This window comes from Paroedura picta, chromosome 15 (genome assembly GCF_049243985.1).
Source record: "Paroedura picta isolate Pp20150507F chromosome 15, Ppicta_v3.0, whole genome shotgun sequence".
NCBI classification, from domain to species: Eukaryota; Metazoa; Chordata; class Lepidosauria; order Squamata; family Gekkonidae; genus Paroedura; species Paroedura picta.
Window position 1 is genome coordinate 10506454 of NC_135383.1, and position 14390 is coordinate 10520843.

The 14390-nt window shown below is 49.0% G+C and overlaps 2 protein-coding genes across 3 annotated transcripts in view; both read right to left on the bottom strand.

The window, feature by feature from the left end:
- Window positions 1–1557: 1557 nt before the first annotated feature.
- Window positions 1558–6515, bottom strand: TBL2 (transducin beta like 2). Of its 2 annotated transcripts, XM_077311281.1 has the most exons (7): window positions 6282–6515; window positions 4892–5022; window positions 4273–4457; window positions 3628–3779; window positions 3332–3458; window positions 3054–3206; window positions 1558–2100 (listed from the first exon to the last, which is right to left on the bottom strand). In XM_077311281.1, exons 1-7 carry the CDS (start codon window positions 6418–6420, stop codon window positions 1644–1646), a joined length of 1344 nt encoding a protein of 447 aa, XP_077167396.1. In that variant the 5' UTR covers window positions 6421–6515; the 3' UTR covers window positions 1558–1643. The 2 variants fall into 2 exon arrangements, with proteins under 2 accessions (XP_077167396.1, XP_077167397.1); XM_077311282.1 differs by lacking the exons at window positions 4892–5022; window positions 6282–6515 and having other exon boundaries at window positions 3628–3805; window positions 4273–4433.
- A 2478-nt stretch (window positions 6516–8993) lies between these two features.
- MLXIPL (MLX interacting protein like) overlaps window positions 8994–14390 on the bottom strand; it is a 32095-nt gene continuing 26698 nt past the window's right edge. The window contains exons 12-18 of the mRNA XM_077311280.1: window positions 13382–13553; window positions 13112–13224; window positions 12102–12221; window positions 11682–11809; window positions 10745–10868; window positions 10237–10366; window positions 8994–9900 (exon numbers count right to left, since the gene is read on the bottom strand). Coding sequence (XP_077167395.1) covers window positions 9779–9900; window positions 10237–10366; window positions 10745–10868; window positions 11682–11809; window positions 12102–12221; window positions 13112–13224; window positions 13382–13553 — 909 coding nt within the window. The 3' untranslated portion in view covers window positions 8994–9778. The remainder of the gene's footprint in view (window positions 9901–10236; window positions 10367–10744; window positions 10869–11681; window positions 11810–12101; window positions 12222–13111; window positions 13225–13381; window positions 13554–14390) is intronic.

Genomic DNA, 14390 nt, shown 5'->3' on the forward strand with positions numbered 1-14390 from the left:
CTTTGTTGGTCTTAAAGGTGCTACTGGACTGATTTTATTGTGCTACTTCAGACCATCATGGCTATTCATTTGAAACACTCCTTTATATGGACAACAAAACATAAAAGCTGCTGTGTAGTGAGACAGTAAGACTTGAGTTTAGTACAATATGGTGGGGAGCATGCTCCTTTCAGATAAAGAAACCTTTTTATATCATAAAAAGTACTGGTTCAGCAGACCTGACAAGGACGTTCAGAATGAGCCCCATAAACAGAAGGCTGGTCAACAGCCTTGTCCGCTGCCTGAAGACTTTTAGGGAAGGGTGTGATAAAAGTTAAAATACTATACAAGGAAAACTTGGAAAGCAGCAAAGTGTTAGAATTGTTCTTTATACCCGTTTTCCTACCCAAAGGAAAGAGTGATTTACAAACATCTTTCCCATCCTGTCCCCACAGCAAACACCTTGTGAGGGAGCTGGGTCCTGAGGGAGCTCTGACACTACTACTGTGAGAACAGCTCTAACAGGATTGTGACTAGCTCAAGGTCACCCAGCTGGCTGCATGTGGAGGTGGAACAGGGAATCAAACCCAGCTCTCCAGATTAGAGGTTGCTATCTTAACCAGTACACCAACCCTGCTAAGCCAGCAGGAGCCCCTTACTGGAAATGTACCCCGGAAAACAGAAGGAATTTCTGTTCCAGTGTTTGGCCCAGGGGTGAATTTTTGTTGAGGATCTGATCAAGCATCTGTAATTGGGGTAACCAAATGGTGGCTTTCCAGATGTCCATGGACTACAATTCCCATGAGGCTCAGCCAGCATGATTCTGACAGGCTAATGGGAATTGTATTTCATGGACATCTGAAAAGCCAGTTGGGCCACCGTGATATATAAGGTATACTTCTAGACCAGCAGTCCCCAATGTGTTACCCATGAGAATCATGGTGCCCACCAACCTGTTTTCTGGCACCTGCCAAGTGTAGAGCTTTAGCCCAGCAAGGCTTCTGATTGGCTGTGCAGATTTTTACTAGTTAGCCTATAGCAACCATTCTGCAGCTGGCTCCTCCCCCTGTGGCAGCCATATGGTTGCTACACTCAACATGCTGTGTCAGAATTCCAAATGTGCCCCCAGGCTCAAAAAGGTTGGCGAGCCCTCCTTCAGACTGTCAAGAGATCTCTGTTTTGCAAATTCAGCCCATGTTGGGAGCAGATAGGAGTCCTCCTAAAAACAATACGGAGAACACACTTCTGTACAACCATAAGACCTGCTAATGCACTTTTCCTTCTTCAAAATAAGCATGTTTGCGGTACTCAGGCTGCTGCATTCCATGCCAAATTCTGCATCCAATTGGCAAAGCTCATCAATGCATCAGGAAATGCTATTGCTATGGCTCATCTCCATGCATGGCTGGAAATCCAGAGAACCATTTCCGGGAGCCCCAGACCTTTTCAAATCCATGGCCGGAGGCCTACTTTGGAAGCATGCAAAGTTTTCTTCGATGCCACCCTCCACGGACTCCTAATACGTTTTCTACCAACTCTGAAACTAGGCAGTTTAGAGGAAATCCCAGGAAGCCAACCTTGTCAAAAAATTATTTTATTAGCACGTATCCCGTGTTAAAATCCTGACCCTAAGTCTGCATGTGAGCACTGCGCATGGAAAAAGGTCACTTGCTCTTGCCATAGATATTCTCCAGGGAGTTCTGGGCATTTGTGATCTGCTGTTGCAGTCTCTGCCTAGTGGACTCACTGGTGGCCTTCTTCAGCAAAACCTTCATTTCTTCCACCACTGCTCGGTAGCCAGCTGTGTTGTGGAAGACCCGGATGGCCCGGTCCCCACAGGAGACCAGGAAGCGGCTGTTCACGTCGAAGGCCAAGTCTGTGATGTGTTCCCCATGGACGTTCCCAAAGCGCTCCTCCTCCTTGCCCTCCCTGGTGTTGTATACAAAGATGCTGGTGCTGCAGGAGACGGCTAGCGCTCGGGCATCGGGGGACAGGGCGATGCGGCAGGGTTCTGCCACCTCACATTTACCCGTCAGTAGCAGGTAGGGATCCTGCTGCTTCTTGTATTCAACATCTGTGTCCCACAGTTTCCACGTGCTGTCCTTTGAGACTGTTGCCATCCTGTGGAGAGGAGGGAGAGATGCCATAGGCCTTGTAATGAATGAAAATAAATGAAATGGTGACTTCCGACTCAACACAGGAACAGAAGGGTTGGTAGTAATGTGCGACTTGATGGAAGGCAAATGAGCCTCCTTAATGTCTCTTTTGAGGCAATCTATTAGGAAGATCAGGACAGGGTGGGAGAACACTGGCGATAGGCAGTTGGGTTGGTAAACCTCTTTGGTCTCTTTCAAACAGCTACCTCCCTCAGCCCCACCTCCTCCCTTTCAGTGTGGATTAGCTTATAGTATCTCTGGATTCTTCTCGAGCTGTCAGAATGTTCATTGCTGCCCAGCTACCCATAAATGTTTTTTTCAGAACAAATAGCAATTGGGAAGGGGAATGGGAAGGAGAGAAAACAGTCAGGCAGTGCATGCCTGGAGAAGTTCTTCAAAATTCTCCTCTTTCTCTGGTCGCTTTTATAAGGCATATATTTAGGACTGTTACATATTGCAATTTTTATTGTATGCGCTTATTTCCCTCTTACTGCACCATTTTCGACCTTTGTAACCCACTGTCTGGTTTATGGTATGTTATTATATCTGGCAGAGTTTTTATTGCTTTACACTAATTTGTTTTTGTTGTTTCTCAATTCTGTAAGCTTAGTCTTAACTATGTTGTCTATTGGAAGTCTCTGTGTAAATTGATCTCTTATATTTTGCAATTCACCATGAGTCCAAGCAACAAAGGTGGGCCATAAATTAAGTAAATAAACAAAAATTACTGTTTGCTTGCTGGCCGTTTGGCTTCTAAGGATGACATATTCTATGAAGGAGACATTCTACTAAAAGCTGTGTGGAAGAAGAGCATCTCTGCTTGGTAGAGCTAGAGCTAATTCTATCTTACACTAGCACAGAGGATCTCACTAGGGATGCCAAGGGTAGGTATTCTGGGAAGATGAGACAGTGCCTTACCTCCTGGAATCATTGGAGAAAGAGAAGGAATACACGCCTGCTGTGTGGCCCTTCAGTTCAAAGGCCCTAGCCACCTCCCGAAAGTCTCCACTCTTACTGAAGCACACCTCCCACACCTTCACATCTGGAGTGAAGCCACAGGATGCAACAAACCTGAAAGGAAGAAAGGATGGAGCGCTTGAGTCCCAAGCCAGACCAAAACCAGACAACACACCTGCATACGAAGGCCCACCTTGCTGCAGAGACTAGCCTGGGCACGCAGTTGACATCGTCCTTACCTCCCACACGGTGACACAGCTGCAAAGGAGTTGTTCATCTGGTTTGTGTTGATGCTGGCCAGGACTTCGCCCTTCAGGTCCCAGATGAGGATGGTGGTGTCACTGGATGCGGTCATGATGAACTTCCCTGGTGCAGAGAGAAAGAAGTTAGGCGGTTTTTCTTGAAGCTGGCCCAATAAAGGCAGGGGTGCTTAAGAGGACCAAGCGAGAGGCCACCTTTCAAAGAAGGGCACTGCAGAGTGGTCCAGCCTCTCCGTCTCCAGCAACGGGAAAGCACAAGGGCCCCAGCGGAATACCTGTGTCAGCGACGCCAATGTTGATGACGGGAGCTTTGTGGTGTTTGGGGAAGTCTTCTGGAGCAGCAACATAAGCAAAGCTGCCGTCATCTTTCTTGGTCATTTTAAAGACTCTGATGGTGTCGCCGTTGGCCAGCCAGACAATGAAGGCTCTGAGTGAAGGAAGGAGAATCACTGCCTGGAAGCAACACAAGGAACAAGCTGCTGTGCCTTGCAGAATGGCAACCTCCAGCTCTGTGCATTGCTGGCTTCGCGCACTGCAGCCTCTCTAACCCCTACATGCATTGCAGAGGAGTGGAAGGGAAGTGAGAGCCGCCACAGGCAACTTGAATCCTCAGCAAGCCAAGTACCTGTGTAAAGAACCATGGCAGGGACTCAGCTGGAAGACAGAACCAACCACTTAGGTTAGGGGGTTTACTGATTGCCTGCCAAGCATGTCTTACTGGCCCTTTCCTTCTTTTCCTCACCCTTTTCCCCACCTTTGTGGGTTGCTCATGGTTCTTATAGCATCTATTTAAGAAACACAATAGTCTGTCCATGAAATGGATACCTGTAACTAGCAGAGTTCCTGGGATCGAAGGTCAAGACGGGCTCATTGCATCCTGCCCCAGAACTTCCCTACAGCAACACGTGCACTCTCCGTACCTGGAATCTGGGTAGAAGCGAACCAAGGTAGCATGGTCCAGTTCCACGTTGGCCCGCATGCAGCGGTGCTCCCGTTCCAAGAAATCCTTGGTGCTCCAGATGCGGACGGTGCGGTCATCAGAGCAGGATGCCAAGTACTTGCCATTGCTGCTGAAGTCCAAGCAGCTTATGCTCCCACTGTGTCCCTGCAGAACAGCACCCAAAGAGATTCACTTTTGCATTTTCAACCAAGCTGTGTGTGTGTGTGTGTGCTCAAGCTGGCCAAACAGTTGTGCATTGATGAAAATAATTAATTAGTGATATTTCTACTTTCTCCTCCTTCAGTAAGCATGACTTATGAGATATGGGGAAAGCTGGGTTTGTATGCATGTGCGTGCGTAAGAGTTAGAAGGTACATCTGTGTGCTCAACCAGTTTCTTGCTCCTATTTAGTAAAACCTGCAGCTACAATCTTGAATCATTTCTGCAGAAGAGAATAAAAGACTGGCTTTTGGCCAAGGATAACATTGCAGGAGGTTAATAAATGACAGAATTACAGACCCCATTTTCCTTGACACGTGTTAAGGCAACATATTGGAATTACTGGCCACTGGAAAACATCCCAGAGCAACAGTGCTCACCTTAAGGGCGGCAGCCAGGAGTGGGTGTGTGAAATTGTGTTGCTGAGGCTTCTCTTTTCGACTTCGCTGGTGCGGCTTCTGTTTCTTTTGGATGGACGTTTTGCCATTTGTTTCACCATGCACATTGTGATCTAGAGAATACAAGATTTTTCAATACGCCATGAGCCTCACCTCATGGACCCCACACCCAGTGCTCTACCACAAAGGCTGGGTGGAAATGCATGGCAGAAAGCAATCACTAGATGCTATTGAGTGAAAAAATAGCTATCTTGTAAGAGGCTTCCAGCCCAGGCTAGCCCAATCTCATCAGAACTCAAAAGATAAGCTGTAGAGCAGAATTCAGTTCGCTCAGCACCCCAGGGGGGCAGTTTCAGCACAGGAACAGCTTATGCATGCATGTGTGAAGTCTTCTACTGAATCAGGCGCTGGGCCCACCATTGTTTTCTAAACCTGGCTGTATTTCTCCATCTTCAGCAAAAAAAGGGGACCTTCTGGATGCAATGATCCTGCTAACCTAAGAGCCTGTTTAGATAAAGAAGGCTTCAATCAAGACAGATCATTGCTCCATTTAGCTGATGTCAGGAACCAGCAGGGTACAAACTAAAAAAAAGGAAGGTGGAATTTTCAGCCGCCTGGAATCTCAAGCAGAACAAGGTCTTTCTGAACAAAAGCAACCCGAATGACACTTTTAGCTTATTTATGCTGGGCCAAGGCTCTCTTTTGCAGGGAGGGAGTAACTTGACAACTGTACCTCTCTGAGTTGAGTTTCAAGGATAAACTGGTTAAAGCAAATGCCAGAAGCTCATATACTTTGAGATATCTATGGTTGAGAAAAAGCAAAAAAGTCACCTAGGGAATAAAAGTTTAGCTCATAAGATTCCAAAACCCGGAATCTTCTGCATGAAAAGCAGGTGCTGCATTGGCTGAGCCTCTCCGATGCAAAATACACACAATCGCAAATGGCTCCAAAATAATGTCATAATAAAATCCACGCAGGTCATAGTTCTCCTTCCCAAGGATGCCAAACAATAGGATCAAGATAAAAACTCAATGCTATAATAAGTATTTCCACGTAGTCAACCTGTGGTCCTCCAGATGTCCATGGACTACAATTCCCATGAGCCCCTGCCAGTGTTTGCTGGCAGGGGCTCATGGGAATTGTAGTCCATGGACATCTGGAGGACCACAAGTTGACTACCCCAACAATGAATAGCCCCCCCATTAGGTAACTAAATAAGATTTAAGAAGTTTCTGTAAACAAAAAAGCTCTTCCGGCTCTGCTCTCGCGCCCATTTCACAGACGGGACGAGCAAGGCAGGCCTAAGCCCCGCCCCCAGGCCGGTTGATGGACGTGGAGGCCCCGCCCACCGCCCCCTCCCCCCTCCCTTACCGTCCTCCGGTTTGTAGGCCTCCTCCTCCGCCGGCCGCGGCTCCTTCCCGCTCGGCGTCTTCCGCCTCAGCAGCAGCACGAGAACGAGGGCGCCGAGCAGAAGGGACACGCCGACCAGCACCCCGGACGCCTCGTCCATTTCCTCCGCCCCGCGGCCGCCTCAGCACGCTGAGGTAACGGAAAGGGCGCGAGGGCGCATGCGTCGCCGCTTCCCCCCCCCCTCGTGATTGACGTGGCAAGTCAAGCCGAAGCGCGCATGCGTCTCGTCTACGCCCCTATCCCCGTAGTTTTCCCTGGGCGAATCCGAAGTCTGATGCGCTTGCCCATGACGTCATCGAAACTCGTGGTAATTGGAGATGCCGGACTCTGGGCGACCTATCAGAGGCTTCGTGGTTAATTGGAAGTCATTTAGTGTTTGCACGCCCGCCTCTCCCCCAGGCGTCCCGGGAGCCAAGTTTGGCAGTTCTGCTGGAGTGCTTTCGGTGGGTCAGCCGCGCAATAAAGCAGGAGCCCAGCGACGCCTGAAGGGCTTGCAAGAGTTCATTTCAGCATGAGCGTTGGCTGAGTCAGCGCTCCCTTTTTTGCAAACGCGTGGAGAGAATAATCCGTGGCAGTTTTTTCCCAGCAAGATCACAGAAAGGTGACGTGCCATAAAATCCCTGTCCAGGAATGAATGAATGAAATGGAGGAATGAATTTTCCACCTTTCCGTGGAAAGAGCTACGCGGTTCAAGATCCTGCCCTGGAGCAGCGGCTGTTTGTTCCTCGCTGGGCTGGCGGCCGAAGAAGTCGGTGGTGACCGGGAAGGATGGGACCCCGATGAAGCAGTTGCCCCAGAGAAACCTGACTGCAATAAAAAGCCGCCATCAGCAACTTGTCCGAACCAGTTCTGCCCCAACTCCTCACATATCGTATCCTCTCCCCCTTCTGTAATCCTCCTTATAAAAATAAGGTAAATGATGATTCTCTCGTGGTAGCATCTGAAGAAGCGAGCTCCGGCGTTGGAGGACGCGCCGATAGGCTTTAAATAAATAAGGTGCCGCGGGACTTCGGTTTCGTAATGGGCAAGTCTTAGACGGCGGTGCGATCAGACATGCAATTGGTTGGCGGCATGCAATTGCTCAGGGCCGAGAGTTCAGCCCTGGTTCCTTTGCAATTGGTAGTAACGCTATAGCTGCTTATTCAGGGAAGGACGGAGTGCTCTTGCGCTCGCGTAAACTGAGAGCGACCCATGCTACAGCGACCCCTGCTGGAAGGTAATTCGTATTGCGGCGCTGACGTTTTAACGGAGCTGCTCGCGTTGCTGTTTGCGCTCTCTGGCCCGCAATTCAATTCGCAAGGATCGTGGGTGTAACCAGCTATGAGTGTTTTAAAGCTTTGGAAAGAGGTTAGACGAATCAGTGAGCGCGACGAGGTCCCTCGGGGGCTAATGGCTATGCTGGATACTTCGAACCTCCATAATCAGGAGTAGTATACCTCTAGCGAGGTGAGCTTGTGTGCCTTGTTTTGCAGCAGCCTGTTAGCCCGGGCTACTGTGGGAGGAGAGCACACAGAGGGCTTCAAATCCAGATGCTTGTTAATTTTTTGGCATTTGGTAAGTTTTGCAGCTCGTTTTATTTTATTTATTTCATAGAATCATAGAATAAGAGTTGGAAGGGATCTCATGGGTCATCTAGTCCAACCCCCTGTACTATGCAGGACACTCACAACCCTCTCGCTCATCCACTGTCACCAGCCACCCCTCTTGAGCCTTCACAGAATCAGCCTCTCCGTCAGATGTCTGTCTAGCCTCTGTTTAAAAATTTCCAAAGATGGTGAATCCACCACCTCCCGAGGAAGCCTATTTATTTATTATATTTATATACCATCCTCCCTGAAGGCTCAGAGTGGTTCTCATAAAACAATACAGTGTCATTTTAAAAAATTCTGGTGAAGGGAGGCCTCAAAAGAAAATGATTTGGACAGCTGAGAGGCCTGTAACTGGCCAACCTGGACCTTTGGACTGACCTAGCAGGGCTTTTCTTACATTCTCATATAATGTGAATGTCGCCATTAAGCAGCCCCCAACCTCAAGTTTCCTCTGTAAATCAAATAAATCAGAGAACCTTTATTTCCTCTGTATTCATGAGCTGTCTTGAGAGGGAAGTGTCCAGATATATGGACAGAGCCCTCCATATGCATTCTGTGTATACTCATGAACAACCCCCCCAAGGTTTCCTCCATATTACTGAGATATCTGTGTGTGTACAATGTTGCCTCCATTCCCCAATTTTTCCCCCTGGGGGAGCTCAGTGGCTATAATCACTGCCATGTTTTGCAGAGACTCTGGAGGCTGGAATCCCAGATATATATACTGGATAATTCAAAAATTCCATAGAGGAGTGTGGCAAGCAGCCATAATGCCAGGATGCATGTTAGAGCGTGGGTTTAATTGGCAGTGCATCTGTTGAAAGGGAACTGGGAGAGGGGGGATTGTCTTCCAGGTTCCTGCACCATTGCCTTTAGTTTCTAACATACCCCAAAGGTGCTTGATGTAAGTTTGCCCCTGAAGTAGCTCCTCTTCGCCAGTTCAGTAGTATGATGAAGTCTGGCACTGTTTGGACACACCCCCTAGGAAGTTAGGGGGTGTGGCCTTCTGGGCATGTGCAAAATCGTGGCCTTATGTGCATGTGCAAAAAGGCAGTATAGTAACACTCAGTTGTAGAGCCATTGCTTGGCATGCAGGTTCAATTCCTGTAATAGTTTATTACAAAACTTGTAAAGTCAACTCCTGGGACTTCTGCTGCTCAGAGAAGCGAAAAAGCATTTTGGGCTGTTTGTCCTCCCTGTGCTAGAGAGAGGCATCCCAGAAAATCTAGAGGGCTACTCTGCACTGGTGGTCTTCCAGACAAACACTGCAGGAGTAAGGCTACGTACTCCGTGGGCCCTCCCCAGATGTCAGTCCCTCTCCCAGACTGTGACACTTTCTAATATGATGACAAGGCTAAGCCAGAATGTCTATTTTTTTTTTTAAGCAGAGGAGCTGGCTTTGCCTCTTGTAACACTTTCGAAATGTGGGTTAAAAGCACAAGCAGTGGCAATCTCGGCGTGACTTCAGCTCGAGGCGGCAGGTGAGATTCTCTGGTGAACAAGAGCCGCTAGTACGACCTCATTCCCAGAAAACGGGATCCAAGTCAAGGGAGCACCAGGCAAGCACACCCCCCTGCCTCCTTGGGTCACCTGGACCTTTTGGCTGTTCACAGTAAAAGTACATAAAAAGCATCAACGAGAAGAGAAAGGCTGGGTTGTTTTCCCAACAACCAAACACAGTGATTTCCAGAAAGTCAGGAACAAGGCAGCTCAGAAGAACTCAGAACGAAAAAGTCGCTGCGAAGGTCCCTTCCGGGCTGGGAGCTGGCCCCAACCAGCAGGGGGTGACTCTACCAGGCATCCACTCTGCACACAGTCCTTGCTGATGCCGTCGTGCCCCCCTCCTGGGTTCAGGTTAGAAGTCTGGCATTAGGAGGAGCTGTGGTTGGGGACTGTGCCCGTCACTGCCTGGGCGGCCTGTTCCGGGATGCCCGCCGGGTTGCTCAGTATCGAAGTGGAAACGCTCAGCTGGCGGAGCGAGCTCAGGACGGCTGGGAAAGCAAGAGGGAGGGGGGAAACATTTAGTGAGACGGACCTAGTGGTTTGGCTGCCTCTCCAGGGTCTGCGATCCCTTGGTGAGCCTCTTCAAATAGATCTCTGGAGAAGGCAGCACATACGAAATCCAGAAGCGTTCAGAAACTGAGCATGTGCAGCAACCATCTCACTGCTGGATATATTGCTCATGTGTTCCCCAGCAGTATTCGATGGCTCTCTACCTGTGGCTCTGCGTGTGTCCTATCTCAGTGTCTGCTTTAGGAAACCAGGAAGGGCCCAGCCACCTGCAGCTTTGGCGGGCAGTGGAGATGGGAAGCGGAGAAACTACTCACTTGGCCGGAGAGCTGGGAGGGAACAGTACTGGTCCAGCCAGGCGAAGGACGTCTGGCTGAGGCTCTCCATGCTGCTGGTGGAAACCATCCCGTTGAAGGACTCAAAGAGGGGTCTCATGATGATGCTGAACTGATCCGGGGTGAGCAGTTAAGGGCAATGCACTTTGGGTAGGGGGCTGGTTGTCTCCCAGGCTGCCCCTTCACATACCCTCCCCATCCCCATTAGGGTTGCCAACTTCCAGGGGTGACTGGAGATCTCCTTGGAGGTCAGTGCACCCGGAGAAAATGAGCGATTTGGAAGGCAGACTCTGTGGCGTTATAGCCCACTTGAAGTCCCACGCTCCTCAGGTTCCACCCCCAAAATCTTTGGGTATTTTCCACCCTGCCTCCCATCCAGTGCCCATCGGCTTTTTCAAGAAGCTTTTAAACGGCTGCCTGATTCTGCAGTTGACACCTGCTCCTGGCAGACTCCTTGTCCAGGTAAATCCCTCCTCTCCCGAAAGGATACAACCCAGAACTTCCAGTTCTGCAAGGTGCACGAGCGCACATACTGGTCAAACATGTCCCGCATCTGGTCAAAGCGCTGGCGGGTGATGGGCACCCCTGTGGCGGGCAGCTGCTCCTGGCACAGGCTGGAAGGACACAAGGCAGAAGTGAAAGGAGAAAGAGAGCCAGCAGGGTGGTGTGGTGAAGAGCGGCAGCCCGTAAGATGGAGAACCGGGTTTGATTCCCCGCTCCTGCACAGGCAGCCGGCTCGATGAACTTGGGCCAGCCACAGTTCTCTTAGAGCTGTTCTTGCAGAGCAGTTCTCTAAGAGCTCTTTCAGCCCCACCCACCTCACAGGATGTCTGTTGTGCAGAGAGGAAGGGAACAGGGAGTGAAAGCCACTTTGGGACTCCAAGTATTTAGTTATTATTTACTATTTAATGTATTTATTACTTTTATTTATTATTCATCTATGTATTTATTATTTATTTTATTTTAATTGATTTATTATTTATTTTATTTTAATTGATTGATTATTTGATTTTGTTTCTTTTTAATTATTTATTTATTATTTATTATTTATTTATTTATTATCTATTATTTTTATTTATTTTTACTTTTATTTATTGTTTTATTCTTAATTTTTAAAATTATTTTTTTGTATTTATTTTTGGACTTATATACCACCTCTCTCAAAGAGACTCGTGGTGGTTTACAATAAAACAATGAAGCGGGGCACCAAAACCCAGCTCTCTTCTCTTAAAGGGGTGGAGGAAACTGAGGCTGAGCGCAAAGATCGGTCACCCAAGGTCCTCCGTGGTTTGCAGGCTTCCACTGCGTGGGGCTGCTCATTGCACATACAATGTTCTGCAGCCCTCTTCAGAGTCCAGAACTCTTCAAAAAGCTCTCCCCCCCCCCGCCCACCTCAGAACTCCACCTTCCCCTTCCTGCCGGCCTACTTGATCGTGGCGTTCAACTCTTCAATCTGATCCCGCAGGCGCTGCGCCTCTTCTTGCAGGGTGGCTCGCTCCTGTTGCAGTTTGCTGATATATTCTGCTGTCTTCTGCAGGGTGGTGGCTTTGCTGACCTGCAGAATATCGGGAGCATGGGGCAGAGGGAGGGCATCGAAACCCTTTGAATGTTGCCGTTTGGCTCCTTCCTTCTCAGAATGGTCTCCGTTCCAGGAGGAGCTCGTAATCTGGGGAGAAGGGTTTTAGCAGCCCCAATCTCATGCTACACCTCAATATAGGCAAATTCTTCAAGGCCACTCCCTTCCCAACCCAAAGGAATCTGGTCCCTGGAGCATACCCTGAGGACATCACCAAGGACTTCAAAAGGGGTCCTTGCAGCCTCATACCAACCTCACCCCCCAAACTCACCTTGAGACTGGGCTGGGAATTCAAGGTGCTGACCAGGCTGTGCAGCGTATCAAAACCAAGCTTAATGTTGAACCGGCGCTTCTGCTCAGCCGAGATGTGGGTGATCCGGCGGCTCTCTGTCTGTGGGAGAGGAAGGGTATTTTCATACTCCCTCTCCTCCCCTAAAGGAACCTCTATCTGAACTGGGAAGGTCACCCCTAGAGGCTTTACTCCCCCCACACAGTGTGGTCTTAATTTAAACGAAGGGGAGAATTAAGATTGTAATATGAATTGCTATTAGGTTGGAGAAGATGATTTTTCCCCCCAAGAAAGGGAGAGCAGCCCAAGAATAGCTTTGCTGCCTTTCTTGTTCATCACATTATTATCTCTGGTCTGACCTAACAAACGATTCAGTTTTTCCCCTGTGCTTCAAAACCTGCTTGATCCAGTGGAAGGAGGCTTCCTTCAGACCAACTACAGGTTTTGTGAAAAATGGCTTCAGTCGAGCACAGGGAAAATTCACATATTTGCTGGTGGTGGGTAACGTATTGCGGTAGTAGAGGAGCAGGAGGGTAAGGCGCACTCTTGGTTTGCAACGGGGGACAAAGCCGTGACCTTTCACCTGGGCAACGCCCACTTCTTTGGACTCTCCACCATGACCTGAAATCTGACCTCTGAACCTTTTCTGCATCTTGGGGAGAGAAAAAAATTGGGCAGTTCTAGGACAGATGAGCCTCTTGTGGCGCAGAGTGGTAAGGCAGCAGACATGCAGTCTGAAGCTCTGACCATGAGGCTGAGAGTTCAATCCCAGCAGCCGGCTCAAGGTTGTCTCAGCCTTCCATCCTTCCGAGTTCAGTAAAATGAGCACCCAGCTTGCTGGGGGGTAAACGGTAATGACTGGGGAAGGCACTGGCAAACCACCCCGTATTGAGTCTGCCATGAAAACGCTGGAGGGCGTCACCCCAAGGGTCAGACATGACTCGGTGCTTGCACAGGGGATACCTTTAACCTTTAGGACAGATGAGACTGACCTTGTTTGGCTCCAGCCTGTTCCGGCTGGGTGAGTAATGAGGGGGCGAAATCCTGACACTCAGTGCTTCAGCGGTCACTGGGGAACCCTGTCCCGACATCCTCCGATTATTACCTGGGGCAGGAAGAAGAAGTTTCTGTTATTAATTGCTTTCAGCGTGCACAGGTTGCATCTGAGCACGCTCAGAGTGCCTTCCCTCTCCATGTTCAGCATAAGCAGGCTCCTGGATTTGAACCTCTTACTGTCCAGATACCAATTCCGAGGGGCTCACCGCACACTGGGGTAGGGGAGAGCCTCTCTGTCTTGGGGACCACCAGGGGTCCTGGTGGTGGTGGTGGCGTGGTCGGAGCGGGCTGTGAGGGGTTGGAGACGGGTGAAAGTCGGGGGCTGATCTGGGTCATTCTGGGCAGGAAGGAAGCAGGTCCCTCGCAAACACTGTGTAGCTGTGGAAGCAAAGGGGAAAGAAAGAAAATATTAGCTCTCATGGCTTCTATGTATTTTATTTATTTTATTTTTATTTTATTTATCATACTTATATACCACAATATATATATATTGTGGCATGGATGTCTGCGGAACTCATAGCCCCAGGATATAGCAATGACCATGAATGTATCTCACTTCCTAATGAGCAAGGGATAATAGAGGTTTCTTTGCCTCTTAGTTGTGACATCTAATAAGAAGGCAGCTTGAGTGTTCGCAGCCAGTCTTCCCTCTGAATGCCGACAACCAACAGGGAAGGGTTGTCCTACTCTAAGGATTTTGCAGCGGTATCTGGCTAACCACTCTTGGAATCCGGAGTAGAGGGAACTTGTTGTTTTGGACTCTGATGATTCTTATAAAGGGTATTCCCTGATTTTTGGATTTTGCCACATACGACCACCGCTGTTTCAATTGTGGTTTCTCTTCGGAAGCTCCATTTCTGCTGCCCAGCTGATACAAGTTAAATATTCATGTACATATCTGTTTGCTCGTACAATGGCAAGTGGCTTGTATTTTGCCTTGAAAACCCCACTTTACACCACTGCTGCACATCTGCTTAGCTGCACGCCAGGGGTTCCTTGTGTATTCACTGCAGCTTCTCCCCTCCCACTGCTCCCAGTTTGGGAGTGCATCCGTTTCTCCATCTGCACTTCTCAAAATTCCTGAATAGCCAAGCACAGATGCCTTCAGTCGTGACCCTTCCAGCTCCTCCTCTTAATCCTCTTTGGAACCCAGAAGAGAAAGGATACCCCCAAAGGAGTCTCAGAGCAGCTATAATTCCCTTTCCTCTCTCCATA

What these genes read in the sequence shown, in the direction of transcription:
- TBL2 (XM_077311281.1), bottom strand. Translation starts at nt 6,420, where the DNA reads ATGGACGAGGCGTCCGGGGTGCTGGTCGGCGTGTCCCTTCTGCTCGGC. An exon ending in TCCTGGCTGCCGCCCTTAAG is followed by an intron (nt 4,458 to 4,891) that starts GTGAGCACTGTT and finishes GCTGTTCTGCAG; the next exon opens with GGACACAGTGGGAGCATAAG. An exon ending in TTCTCCAATGATTCCAGGAG is followed by an intron (nt 2,101 to 3,053) that starts GTAAGGCACTGT and finishes TCCTCTCCACAG; the next exon opens with GATGGCAACAGTCTCAAAGG.